This window comes from Chanos chanos, chromosome 15, assembly GCF_902362185.1.
Source record: "Chanos chanos chromosome 15, fChaCha1.1, whole genome shotgun sequence".
Classification (NCBI taxonomy): domain Eukaryota; kingdom Metazoa; phylum Chordata; class Actinopteri; order Gonorynchiformes; family Chanidae; genus Chanos; species Chanos chanos.
The window spans coordinates 9,862,575-9,877,403 of NC_044509.1; the positions used below are offsets into that span (position 1 = coordinate 9,862,575).

Here is a 14,829-nt window from a genome sequence, read left to right on the forward strand (position 1 = left end):
AGCCTTTGGACTCATCTGGTGTGAGAAGATATCAGAAATAATAAGAGCTGTTCGGTGCAAACAAACGTTCATTTCTTAGAGCAGGAGAATGTGGAATCACTGTATACTGTCCTGATGCATAAAGTTATGACATTTTTAAGTAGAGATATATTTGTTGCCAGAGCAAATTTTATCAGGCTCCCATGGTAAATCGGGGCTGGTTCCCTGATAGCTTGTGCCATGGTATAGTTCATAATATTAACTTAGTCTTTACAGGAAGTTAACAAAAACCGAGGAATTGAGGATGCACAGGGGAATTGGAATGCTTTGTTATTGTTTTTGGATCTCTGCATGGTTTACCAGAATCTGTTATACTGTAATCGAAACCTTATGTGTGCTGTGAAGCTACTTGCTGTTGCACTGGATGCTCGAAAGATCCTCCCCAGCAAACCAGGTTGTATTCTCGTTACAGTTTATTTAATGCCGACAGTGATACAGTTAAGTTATTATGATTGGTTGTTTTTTTTGGGGGGGTGGGGGGGGGGGTCTCAGAAATGTTTGCATCTCTTCTTCAGGTCTATGTATTACATCCTGAAGGCTTTCTGTTATCATTCCTACATTGCCAAGTTTTCCATGTCATTTTTGTTTTTCAAGTCATGGATGTTGTTGAGGTATTAGTATTCTTTTATTTAAACAGCATTCCCTGGGTGTTTTGGACATATTATACTGTGTCACGGAAAATTTTGCAAAGCCCTGATTGTATGGAGAGTATAAAACAGACTGAAGAACAGGTTAGGGTTGGAGATTTTGAAGAACCATTAAGATCTTGTTATCCTTCTATGGCCTAGCTACTGAAGTGAAGAGGAAAACTTATTCTAAAGGGATACTGCAGCAGGACCAAAGGAAAGTGTGTGTGTGCGTGTGCGTGCGTGTGTGTGTGTGTGTGTGTGTGATGACTAAACTGTGAACAAATCTATTTATATGCTTGAGGTTTGGAAAAACCAACAATAATTATATCAGATGTACAGTATTCAGAAACAGATAGTTATTGATTATTTATGTGCAGTGTAAGAAATGTGAAGAGCTTTAGGGGAAAGAAGATATTTCTGTTTCTTCCGTGAACCCAACGTGCCGCAAGCCGGAGCGAGATGTATTAAATGTTTATTTTGTGTCTTCCCATTTCAATGCCCAAAAAACATTTAACTTTTGGCCAAAATGCCTTTCAGCCCATGTTGAACATAAGCTTTTTGGAGCCTCGTGTATTTCTGTTCATGCAAAAAGAACATTTCTATCATAACAGTCCTTTAGAAAGCAGAACACTGTGTTCACACTTCCTTGCCATCGCATTAACGTTATAGGTTGAATTCCAAGTCTTGATTTGTCTTCTCACATTTGTCATGAAAATGAATTATTATACTCAAGGACATTATGAAGAGCATGAAAAAAAATCTGGTAGCAATGCAGCAGCCATGTTTGTCTGTGTGATTTTGACCCTGTCAGATATTCAATTCTCAGTGTTAAACTGGTGTGAAATTACGTGGTGAGCCACTGCATTCTGAATCTCATGATCTGAATATTACACATTCTCTTGGATATGTTGTGACAGCTGTAAAAACAAAAAGAAACCCTTTTTCGAGTGTAATATCTTAGTTATGCTCATCTCAGTTTCAAGCCAGGACCCTTGTAGGTTCTGCTATGGTGCTTAATTGGGACAGAAGCATAAAACGGCGAATCACTGACACAGTGACAAACAGAGGGCTGGAAAAGTCAACGTTGTGGTGACTACTCCCTCCTCATGAATACGCAGTGTCTCTACATCCACGTGTCAGGAAACTGCTCGTGAAGGTTTCCAACAGTTCATAATCAGCAATTTTCCTAATGTCTTTCTCCTCAAAAAAAAAGAAAACGAAAAGAAACTTAGGAGGGTCCTGAGAGTGTTGCACTTATCAATATTATTTGAAATTATTGATATTATTTGAACTCTAATCTGAAAGGTTTCCATGGCTTGGATAGTAGCCACCGCTCTTGTTTGAGCAATAGTTGTGTATGTTCCCTGCATAATGAATTAATACCTTTAAACTTCAAGAAAAACAATCATATGCAAATTGAAGACAAAGCGATGTGTATGTGTGGAACTGATGTGGAATTTACTGTAGTGAGATTTTCCACAGATCCATAGCGTATGAGCTGAAATGTACTGATTTGGGTCGAATGGAGTGGATGTTGGTAAACAGTAAGACATGGTCATTATGTTGACAGGGCAGTGGTTAGAGGTTTTGTCAGTCATCTTACTGGGCTCAAATATTAGTCTGTCTCTCTCTCTCGCACACACACACACACACACACACACACACCAATCTTGTGCCCTTTACATGAAGCATGCATGCATATTTGTGAATGTATTTCCTAGCATTTAGGAGTAGCCTTAATTAGAGTTTGTTACCTGTGATATTTGGATCTTATCTGGAGGTTGAGGGTTGGTCACTGTTTAAAAAAAAAAAAAAAAAAATTCAGATGATGTCAAGCTTGTGGAAACCTCAACCTCAGCAGGTCTCTCTATGCATGCTGCCATTCTCTGCAAACATCTTTTCCATGCACTGATGGATAAAGGGTGAAATCATTTTCTTTTTATTAGTATTATTATTACTTCAAGGAAGAAACACAGCAAGCTTTTAGTTCAGCCCCTTTTTACAGTTTTGTGCGAAATACCAAGACTTGTCCCATATTCCCTTTTAATATGACATTTTGACGCATGCATACTATCAGATTGTGCGAAGTGGGACCTTGGATATGTAAACCGAGAGGCGAAAATATCAAAAGCTTTTGGGGAAATTCTTCCTGGTTGTTCTGGTTTGCGTAAATCTTTTTCAGCAAGGTTCACATTCATTGATGCTCTCCATTGCTAAATGAGATTGTTAGTGGGCTATTTGCCATGGCTATGACTGTTTTGGTCAACACTCTAAAGAGAGCTCAACAGGTGTCACCTCTCATACTCGTACTTTATTTGGGTACTTTGCTTTCAGAATTCAAATGGAAATCAAATTGTTTGCATCTGTGACAAGAAATCCCAACAAAACATGTGAATCATACAGGTATTACTAAGCTGAACTCTGCTAGGCAAAGCAATTGTCTAACATGTTCAACAATTGCCAAAAGGATGTAGTTCACAATCCTATATGAAGTCACCATAGAATCTTTATCCATCTTTTACATTTATGTGAGGTTACCTTCAGTTTCTTTAGTTGAAGATGGAGAGGATATGATAAGTTGTGTTTTAAAAATGTTTCCATGTCAACAAGGCAAACAACTTTGACCTCAGTTGTGTTACATCCTTTATTCCAGCCTAAAAAAAAAAACGATGGAGTGGCAAAAGGACTACATAAAACAAATATTGTGGCATTGTATAACTAATGTATGTGCATAAAATACCTGATGTTTTTTATTACTGTTTTAATCTCCAGATGTAAGTCTAAAATATTTATACATATAAGATAATGTATCTATATGTTGTGTATAGCTCCTGTGTATACAAAGCAAGAAAACCAGTTTGTGCTGGGCGCAGACTGGGATTCTTCACCGACTAAGAGAGAAATCAAATCTAATGACTATACAGTTCTTGTGAACTAGAAATGATGGAAATGAATAAAAATAATGAATAATGAGTTTTGATGCTGTGGGTGGTTCATGATGTAGACATGTGAATAACTACAATTGTACGAGGTTTTGTCTAGCCTACCCATCTCATATATATATATATATATATATATATATATATATATATATATATATGAATGCAAATCTTTGATTCACTGAAAATGGTCAACGTTCTCAAATAATTTAACAAAAAGTGCGGCAATTTATTATAGCAAAAGAATAATAATAAACCGTACAACGGAACGTACGGAAGCTATATTACCAAAATATTTGATGTTACAACGTTACCTGCGGTTACCATCACGCTGCAACTCCCGCTAATCTCAATTATGTTTGTCTAGACTTAGCTTCAACATTAGGGGGCGCCTTTGCACTATTTTTTGTACTACCGCCCGTGGAAAAATCACACACGATTTTCTATATTACTGCGACTTTGCCCCATTTGCCAGCTCGGCTTTTGATCACATCCTTACATATAGAACATAACCCATTCGCCATTAATTATATGGAACGTCAATAATTTTTATATCGTGAAGAACAATGGAGGATAAATCCTCTTTACCGTACTTTCTTATACAAAAGCACCTTTTTGTCGCCCAAAACTTCAGCTTAGAGTTGAGCATCATTTATAAAAAACAGAGTAAATTATCGCATAGGGGGATAAGATAGCTGAGAAAACAGTTACCTTGCAACACAAGGCTTTCGCCGACCGCTGGCAGCAATCTCCACCTGCAATTAAAGTTCCATTGACACCAACGCCCAAATTTATTAACCAACCTCACTATATTTGCATATCGAATTTAGTGGCCTGTTTCACAACCAATCCAGTCAGCTCGGACTTTAGGAAGGCGGGAGTATATATGAATATTAACAAAGCCGCAATCAGAATCACCAATAGAAGGCAGGAATTACTAGGTTATGCAAATAAATGTTTGACAGCTGCGAAATGGAAATCCAAGCAAGGAGAGGGAAAAGAGAAGGGATGGGGACTAGACGTAGTCTAGCGAAAACTGAAGATACCGTTATTCCGAGGTAAACATGGATATCACAGTATCCGGTGTGTGCTACTCAGAAGAGAACACATTTCTGGGGTAAAACTGACGTGGACCAACGGAGTTTTCTTTATTTTGTTTAATTAATTGGATGTTTTTCAAAGAAAGGGATTATCAGCGATGCACCGCGCATTCTCATTTCCAATGACAGCGGAAAGGAGTCGAAATAAGGAGCGATTAGAGGCAAGCTTAGCCGGGCTTTTTGAACTGGAATTGTTGAAACAGCGCCAGGAGTGCCTTGTTCTAAACGCTTTATCCCTCGGGGACACTGTTCCGGGGCGTCCGGCATGGGGTGACCTCCAGCCTCCGCGATCTCCCCCAAACGCACCAAACCGGGGGCAAGACGACTTGACTTTGAGGCGCCAGCTGGTAAGGGTCTGTTCAAAAGAAAAAGTGTCTCCCAAGCTTCTGCATGCGTGGAAATAGTGGTTATTTAGTTTACAGAGATTATTGAGTACTTCCATTAAAGTAGCGAGATTTTTCGGGCACACAGTAAAGTTTGCTATTATTTGGGTAACAGTCCAACATAATACCGCTATTAATACTTGACAGCCATTTGGTTTACCTCAGCAAAGAATAACGGAACAAGAAAAAAAAAACAACCAGATAGCTTCTTCAGAGCTGCGCAGTGAGCGCGTGACCATTTATGGCAAACTTTGAGAATTTGGTTCCAATGAACGGCGAAAAACTAAGATAATGCGGCTGTTCATCAGCGCCGTTGAAATGATTAATGAACTCTTTGTCTTCAAAAGTAGGCTACTGGCTTCCAGATAGTATCAAAACTAAAGTCTATGGACGAGCTGGACCAAATGACTTTTACATAGTTTCCATGCCCTACGGGATTGCTGAAAAAATTAAACAAAGAGATATTATCGTTTGGATCTGATTGCCGTGTATATTGTGTTGCAGATGGGTCTGTAATTCAGAGCTCGGATTAACTAGCAGTAGAAAATCAAGATGAGTTGATTTCCCACAATTTAGTTTTTGAATACGTAATACATCATTGAAATCTCAGAGCGCGTTTCCGTGCGATTCAAGAAGAAATCTTGTTGTAGGTGATGCAAAGTCAGTTCAGTTAATTTTGAATTATACGCATATGTGCGACACAAATGCTCCTTACACCAAATTATGTTAAAATGAACGCATGAACCAAAGTATGCCTAATTTGAATCTAAGTTGAGTATTCATGGACGCCCGCACGTTTGCAAACAGCAACAAGCGCGAATTAGTAGCCACTGCCATGATGTTAGGGAGCAACAGCTCGCAAAGTCTCAGTGCGGTTTCAAAGAGAGAGAGAGCGAGAGAGAGAGTGGTCCAGGACCTTGCACACGACCCCGCCGCAGTGGGGGTTTATTTGAATTGGTGATAGAAATTAAATGAGCGTGCCCTCCATCCCCACTCTCCCTTCCCCCCTCCCCACGCTGATCCAAACAATAGCAGGGAGTCGTGCAGAATACTAACAGATCTGCCACCACTGCAGGACCATTCGGCCGTGCGTGTCGTGGTATGAAATGTTCGAAAGATGTTTGCGAACACTTGGGGATAACACATACGCTGATCGGCCCAGATTCTGTGTGGGCTTTCAGTGAAATTTGTATTCCACTGTTTTTGTGACAATTTATTATCTTCTTAAATTATTTAATTTAAGCCATATTTTATTTAAAGTTGGGTCGTTTGGTATGATGTCAGGTTATTGGGATTCTAGATGTGCTGCAGTGTAAGCAGTTTTCAAATAAGCAAGGGAATCAAAGGTTAGCATGCAGGTCAAATAATCAATAGACCATTAGGATGTGAACCATGAAGCTTGGCTGTTCAAACCAGGGTCCTGAACCATTTATAAGGCTGTACGTTCAAAGCCAGTGTTTTGTTCCCTATTTCTCACCTCTCTGAATGTGAGAGTTCAACCTGGTGGGGGTGTGGGTTTATTTGGCTTTTTCCTGAGGCGCACAGAGAAGGAGGGGATAGGGATTAGACATAAAACCACTGTAATCCTGCTGTATCAGTGTTCTAGTTTAGAGTCCCAGCTGTACACAGTGTCTCTATTGGGAAGTGTGTGTGTGTGTGTCTCTCTCTCTCTCTCTCTCTCTCTCTCTCTCTCCTCTGTGTGTGCGTGTGTGTGTGTGTGTGTGTGTGTGTGTTTGGGGAGGTTGGGGGATATGGAAATATACTGCCATGTGTTGTAAATTGGGATTTTGGGACCCTGAACTAGTATGAGACATTGGCTACAACTGCCCACACTTCAATGCCTTGTCACTATTAAACAGAGCAAGCCCAAAGGCCATCAAGGTTTATTCCTGGCGCCGAGATGCTGACAGTAATCTGACAGTCAGCAACAGCTGGGAAAGCACACCCCACACTGTCCTCATTCCATGGGAGTGTGTGTTTTCATGTGTTAGGAGAGGAATGAATGTGTGTGGGGGTGTGTGTGTGTGTGTGTGTGTGTGTGTGTGTGTGTGTGGCATGTGTCACCTGCGCCTCCCTCTGTCACCGTGTCCCACTCTCACACACCTCAAACAGAGATTACTCTCAATCAGAGGGGTAGTATGTGTGTGTGTGTGTGTGTGTGTGTTTGTGTGTGTGTATTTGTGTGTGTATTTGTGTGTGTTTGTGTGTGTGTGTGTGTGTGTGTTTGTGTGTATGTGAGAGAGTGGGTGTTTCACACGCGCCTGTGTGTAAACACACTGAAGTGTAACGCTTGTGGGTGTGTGTCTGTGTGTGTTTGTAAAAATGACATGTGTGCATAGTTGTGCAAGTATGTGTGTGTGTGTGAGAGAGAGAGAGAGAGAGAGAGAGAGAGATAAAGGCAATAGGACACTCTTGAATAGCTGGCTATAGATGAGACTGCAGCTAAAGTGGTGTGCAGCAGTAATTAGCAGCTTCTGTTCCATGCCATTGGGCACCCTGGCAGGCTGGCACAGCGGTACTCCAAGAGTCATGGTGCCAGAGGGATGATAATTACACCATTCAAAGGAATGTCGTTGCCAAGATGCATGTGTGTGTGTGTGTGTGTGTGTGTGTGTGTGTGTGTGTGTGTGTGTGCTCGCATGTGTGTGAATAATTGATAAGAACAAAAGGTTTAATTGCACAGGAGTGCTGCCCAAGGACAGACACGGGAATGGAGACAAGTTTCAAATTTTGCAGAAAGCCCAACAGTTAAATGTCTGTGTAGTACTGTGACATAGTCTCAGTTAGTAGCCATATGGTACACTGTTGGAGTGTGAAACATTGTGTTTGATGGTTAGTTTTGTGTGAGAATGCCTGTGAGAAAAACAGAGTGATCAGGCTGAATAATTGATGGTGAAACGCTCTCAACGATTGATTAAATCTATCTGTCTTCCACTCAATCTCCGCCTCAAAACCCTCTTAGAGACGATTACTCTTTGTTGCCATGACAATGTTTGGTAACATCCAGTTTAGCTAACAAGCTTTGAGGTAGATTTTATTTGAGGAGGTTCGGGGGCGGGGGTGGAGGGGTCTCATCAGTTAATGCAAACACAAACACACTGCTGTGATTTGACCTGTCAGGAGTAATGGCTGCACAGACCCCTGCTATTTTACCAACGCCCCTCCCTCTTACCCCCCCCCAACCCCCCTCCAAAAAATCACACCCCACCACCCTCAGTGTGTGGCATCATTTTGGCTGTGGTTTGGGCTGTGGTTTCATGCACCAGCAGATTGTGTGTGTGTGTGTGTGGGGGGGGGCATCCTATCCAGTTGTTATTAAGAGGTCTTGCTGAAGCAACACAGTATTGATATTTGTTCATAAATATGCTTTGAAGCTGTTGATTTCTTTTTTTTTTTTTTTTTTTTTTTTAAACAAATGTGTACTTTCAGTATAAGAGATAAAGAGCAGTTCTCCAGCTTCGTGCTCACAAACGAATGATTTCTAATGCCACGCTTTCTGTATTACCTTGTGTGAGATAAAATGAGCGCTTGACCTCCACAGTATTGAATGGGCTTGGGATAAAGCAGTTCCACAGAGCTCTGCTCTCTGGGTTCCTGCTCAGCCTGAGCTCCGGAGGAACAAATAACCATTCAGTCAGTGTGGTCTCACATGAGTAGGCCACCGGCCGCACACAGCCCCTTTAGTGACTGCATGGATGACATTAGCCTAGTTAATCTCACACATACAGACATGCACACACACATACACACACACTCACATGCCTATGCTCACACACACACACATGTATGCACACATACATGCACACACAGACACACACACAGCCCTTAAAACTTGCAGGTTATTGGTGCATGCATGGAATAGTCATCAAAGCCTTATTAGTAGTAGATTAAAATCTGATTTGGTGTAAATCTGTTCATTGATTTTTTTCCTCGTGAGATTATTAATATAACAGGTCATATGTATTTCCAACTCTAAGTCTAACCATTCCCCATAGGACTCTTATGCTTATCTCAGACATGGCTGCCAACATATAGTCAAGTTTACGTTGTATAGATCTGCTTGCTGTATAAGGTTGTATAAATCTGCTCTGTGTGTCTCTCCTGTCCATGCATGACCTCTCTGTCCAGTGTGTGAAAAATGAAGACCGTCAGCATGTAACATTCGTTTTTGGAAATTCCTTTTTTGTTTACGTTATTCACATTGAATGTTAAGCTCTCTGCCAGAGCTTAGTCTTCCAGCACCTCTGGGACACTGAAGAGGTGCCTCAGGACACCTGTAAGCCCATTTTAAGCTGGGAGTAGAACTGAACCTTCCTTGGGTCTCTCTCTCTCTCTCTCTCTCTCTCTCTCTCTCCTTCCTCCTTCTCTACCCATTCTCTTTTCCTTTCCTTCTGAGCCTTACTGCCTCCCTCTCTCTGATGGCCTGTCCATCGTGGAGGTTCAAAGTGCAAGACTCGGTCATGCTCGGTCAGTAATAATACATCTACTGGCGAAAAGGGGACATTTAAAGCAGTGTTTGTCTCCCTGTGGAGCAGTTTTCAAATAGTTGACAAGCCTGAATGACAACCAGCATTCAGGCCTGACAGCAGGAACCGGCACTGAGCAAAAATTCTTTTTGCCTTTTGCAGACCCAGCAAACTTCGATATCTTTGTTCTGCAAAATTGCAGATGAATCAAAAAAGTCTGGTGAATCATTTAAACTGTAACAGAATTTTTTTTTTTTTAAATCGTTTTTAATGACCGTGCTAGTATAAATCTTCAAATGTGTTTGTTTACATGCTATAAAGCAAAATATAACATTTTACTTCAGTTACCTCAATCTTTCCACTTACTGAGTTAAACATGGAACATTATGTTCATTAGTTCATTTCCCAGATATCCTCTGCTTGTATAACTCAGCAATGTAAGGCATCTCTGATTCACAGCCCATTCATAGTCTCTGCTTGTCTCTCAGACATATTTCAGTGGAACCCTTCATGTCTCAAAGACATCTACAGAAACGTTCTAGGTCATGAACTAACCAGTGTCTGCGTGTTTAAGAGTTTACTGTTCCAGCGAGGGTATTTATAGCAGGCTCTGATCTTGTCTCAGATTCTAATCATGTTCAACCATTCTCTAGAATCAGCTGACTGCTCCGAGTGTATCTCTTCGGATATCTCTTCTTTTCCCTCTGCCCCCCTCTTTCTTTCTCTCTCTTTCTCTCTCTCTCTCTCTTTCTCTCTCCCTCTCTCTCCCTGCTCTCTCTCTCTCCCCACTCTCTCTCTCTCTCCCCTCTTTCTCTCTCTCTCCCTTTCTCTCTCCCTCCCTCCCTCACTTCATTACCAATGTGAAGACTACACTTCATGAAGTGAATAGGCCTCATTGATCAAAGATATTGATCCATCGACTGTAGAAATCTTTGTTATTGACACTTTCTAAATTTGGTTGGTCTCTTTTCACCCCTGTCATCTTCATCTTATCGTTCTCTCTCTCTTTTCCTGAACATTCTTTTAGCTTTCTCTTTCTTCAGAGCTGCATTAAAATGCAGCTTGTCTCATTTCCCTTTTCACAGCATAATGTATGCAGTGTTTTCTGCTGCATAGATGGAGCTTGAGTCATTTTATTTTGACAGCTTTTGCTGCGTCCATTGTGCATCATCTTTCACCTCTAGTTCATTTGACGGTCAGCCCCAGCAATCTTGAGTGTTGGCTCCACACTGTTCACAACGTACAGACCTGCTGTTTAAGACCAGCAAAGAGAACAGACTGTTCTTCTAATGCAGACTACCAGAGACCAAGCTGTCCATCTTACAAGCTTGCCAAAAAATATGATGTATAAGACATCTAAATATATAAATAAGGTTAACCTCTGGTGAACTTATTCTGAGTACACTGAAAGAAAAATTATATAAATAACCTGGGAAAGAAAGTTGTTCTCTTATGGGCTCAAGGTTCGCAGCTTCCTGCTGTAAACTGTGGGACATTAATGAGGTTGAGCAAAGTATATGCTGTAATGGAATTAAAGTACGTTTTCATCCGCTTTAATTCAGTTTGTCCATGTTGTTACAGGCGCTTTCTTTATTCTTTTGACTAATTTAATTCTATTTTTCTGCTGCCTGCATTACATTAAATTGGCGCTAGTTTTCAACACAGATATATCTGTATTCTAATTGTTTTCATAACAGTGCCTTTTATGGGGTAGTTAAGGGGGGGGGAGGGGGGTATTGTGCTTGAATTAGAATAACAGTAAGTGTAGAACACTTAAGTAGGTCAGAACATAAAGCTTGTGTATGCATTAGTTAGTATTAGGTGTAGGGTGATATATTGCCGGGTATTGAGTGCTTGTATTTGTGTCTTATAGAACAGCTTGCAGTGTACACCATGGGGGCTGATGTCATCACTGGAGCAACAGGTCGGGGAACTGAGAGTGGACGCAGAGTCAGCCTCAGTGGAGCCCCCTACTGATGTGGAGGACAGCCGACCAAGTTCAGGTACATTGCCATTTCCATTGCCCCCGCCAAATTAATTCCTCCGTTCGTCCTTAAAAAGATGTTTAAAGTAAAACCTCCCTAGGTAATACTCAACTATTCCAAGGAGGAAATAGTGATGTTCTTTGCTTCATAAATTATTTAACGAATTGTTTATCTGATCTCAGGCTTCTATGAGCTGAGTGAGGGCCAGTCTCCAGTGGGTCTGTCTGACTCGTCTGGCTTTGTGGACATCTCCCCCTGCAACGCCCGCGCTATTCGCCTCGCCTACGCTAACGACAGACCCAAATCAGTGGGTGAGTAATCCACCAATCCATCTACCCACACTCATCCTTCCAACCTGCTCTTACCATCAATCATTACGCAGAGCTTGTTTCAGTAATCCACACCATACTTGCCAGCTGTCTCCTTAGACTTTAACAGAGCTTGAGACAGGACTCAAGCCGATTTCACCAATTTTCAGTTTGTGATGTGTTGGAATTTGTATTGTATTGTATTTATATTGCCTTTTGAGTATCTGTCTGAAAACATGCTGCAGAAAGAATGCTTTCAGTGCTTCAGATTTTGCATGAGGCCAACTGTGACTCAGTGAAAGAGTTAAGTGAGGCACTGCTGTGACACTCTGTAATTTCATCAGGGAAGTGTCCCGCGGTGATTACGCATAGACCTCCGCTTTGAGTCATGAGACTTATAAGGCTTTACTGTGAATACGCACATGCCCAAGACGGAATCAGAGAAAGGCCTTCTGTGTCTCTAGACCTTAGTCACACAGACACACACACACACACACACAGTATTCACACATATATGTCTATTCACACATGTCTAAAAGTTCCAGCCATCTCAAACTTTCACATATGAGCACACAGTGAAACAGAAAATTATGAAGTGGCGAGATCTAATGTCAGTTCATTGCTTTTCACTTCGACTCTTCTTAGAACAAGTCGTTTAAGCAACGCCTTTGTGGAAATCGAGCCTTGGCAAGAGGGAGGAAGAGAGAAAGAGAAGACCTAAATACTTTAGCCATATGAAATGGCTGTAATCAGCATTGCTGTGGATCGTGGTGTTTTGTCTGTAGCTGTGTGCATGGCACCCTACTGTCGAATGTGCTACATTCCTTAGTGTTTGCACTAGACATGACAGAATTAGGTTTGCACACACTGGGCAGCTTCTGTAACTGCAGCGTTTTTGCCTGTTTGTAGATGTCATGTTCATTGAGCTTACCTCTCAGCCCTCTGTTTTTGAACTGGAAGTGTTTTTGTCTGTGTCTGTAGGTGATGTCTTTGTGGCCAACCGTGAGGGATCTCTTGAATCAGGGGCTCGTTCCATGGTCCCTCGCTCCTTCTCTGCACCATATCCCTCGTTGGAGGGCATTGCCGAGGGGGTTGGGGAGGATGAGTCATGGCCTTGGGACCCCAGTGACGTGTCGGGTGTGGAAGGAGAACCCACAGCTGAGGATTATCGGCAGGCACATCGTGTGGAATCCTACATCCTGGGTCTGATCCAGCGCCGCTCACTACCGGTAAGGCCCAGTAAACCCCGCACCAGTTTAGGCCCAGAGGTTCGAGGCGTGGTCCGTCAGAGCAGCCTCTGCCGCAAGGAGCCCCCCTTCACACAAGAGCACCGCAATGCTTCTCCCAACCCAGAGGGCTCCACCTGGGCGTCAACCAGCCTTGATGAAGAGCACTACAGTAGCATGGCTCACGCCCATGAGGACCAGCTTTCTGTGCGGTACCCCAGGCCCCGACAGGCTGTGATGGCTGGAATACGTTCCGCTTCCCTCGACTTTCCATGCGGAGGACCGGCAGATCCGAGCGGCAGCGAGGCTGATTCACCCCAACGTTTCCAGAGCTATCCGACCCCCCACTCACCATCCTCGGACGAGCAGTTGGTTAACGCCCAGTACATCCCAGCTCAGCCCTGCCATGCCCCAACCAGAGCCACAACTCACAGATCTCAGGCACCCCTCAAATGCAGCCGCAACACCTACTCCCCTGAGAGAGCTCCGCCGAAGCCGCGGGTCATGTCGAAGAAATGTAGATTCACAGAGGAGCGAGCGGCCGGCAAGAAACCCGGCCGCAAAGCCTGCCGATCCCAGTCCGAGAACAGTCTGCTGGGCCAACGCGGAGTGTCGGAACGCAAATATAACACGGTAGAGAGGGACGGCGTCCGGCCCAGCCAACCTAAAGCCAAACGGCCACCGGCAGGTACTACAGGATACCGACGTTGGCGCTCCACTTTGGAGCTCAGCCAGGATGAAGCCGAGCCCCCGGCGGAGCAAAGTTCCCGACGCTCTCGCAAGCCTCGTCCCGCGCCCCCACCCTACACGTATGTCCAAGGACCAGCTCACCATCCCCATCACCACCACCATCACCACCACACTCCACACCATCAGGCAGATTACCTCGAGCGCGCTCCCATCTGCCGACCTGAGGACGGCTACGGACACCCTCCCCCGGGTGACTCGGAGTCCAGCCTCAGTGAAGCGGACTCTCCAGGCTCCAGTTCACTTTCCAGTGACTCTGATGAGAGTGGTGGGCTTGTGTGGCCTCAGCAGTTGCCTCCTCAACTAGCCTCTCAATCACCCTCTGCACCATCTGGAGCACCACTGCAGCCCAAAGCCTTTGTCAAGATCAAGGCCTCCCACGCTCTCAAGAAGAAGATCCTTCGCTTCCGCACAGGTTCCCTCAAGGTCATGACCACCGTCTGAGAGAGACGGCCATAAAGCTGTCCTTAAAGAGGATACATGTGGAGGTGCTCTGATCCTGATCCCCCTCCCCAACCCAAGAACTCTTTCTCATCCTTCAGCCACAACCTCATCAACCCAGTATACTGTGCGCCAGAAATCTGTTTCAGTTCAGCTGGCCAAATAAATTACTGAGGATGTAAATCTTAGCTTGAGCACACCGCTGATTCCTGATCAGTTACTAAGCAGCTGGTGGCTGAGACTGACAACAGGACCCAATACTGGGCCCAGGCAGAACAGACTGGATGAATCTCACTCAAACCTAGTAGGACAAATAACATCATAAAAATTGGACATCCATGAATATGGAAATGCCATTCCTGGACTTGTCTCCATGAGGGTGTTTGTATTTATGAAGTTTTCTGTAAATAAAAATCTGGGACCATGAAATTGCTCAAGCCCATTTTTCAGATTCAGAGAGCAGAGAGTGTTGTCTAAGAGGGTTTTGGGACTGGTAGTGTGGGGCCAGAACTGAAAGACCAATTAGCAGCTCATTAAAGTCCATCTGCCGTAGTTCATAATTACTG

The 14,829-nt window shown here is 43.2% G+C and overlaps 1 protein-coding gene across 1 annotated transcript; it reads left to right on the forward strand.

Moving 5' to 3' along the window:
* Positions 1-4,615: 4,615 nt before the first annotated feature.
* dact3a (dishevelled-binding antagonist of beta-catenin 3a) lies at positions 4,616-14,266 on the forward strand. The gene is made up of 5 exons (XM_030792203.1): positions 4,616-4,665; positions 4,790-5,054; positions 11,442-11,559; positions 11,724-11,852; positions 12,831-14,266. The coding sequence occupies exons 1-5, from the start codon at positions 4,616-4,618 to the stop codon at positions 14,264-14,266; spliced, it is 1,998 nt and encodes a 665-aa protein (XP_030648063.1).
* Positions 14,267-14,829: the final 563 nt, after the last annotated feature.

Coding starts and splice junctions, on each gene's coding strand:
- dact3a (XM_030792203.1), top strand. CDS start 4,616: ATGGGGACTAGACGTAGTCTAGCGAAAACTGAAGATACCGTTATTCCG. Junction 11,560..11,723: donor GGACAGCCGACCAAGTTCAG/GTACATTGCCAT, acceptor ATCTGATCTCAG/GCTTCTATGAGCTGAGTGAG. Junction 11,853..12,830: donor CGACAGACCCAAATCAGTGG/GTGAGTAATCCA, acceptor CTGTGTCTGTAG/GTGATGTCTTTGTGGCCAAC.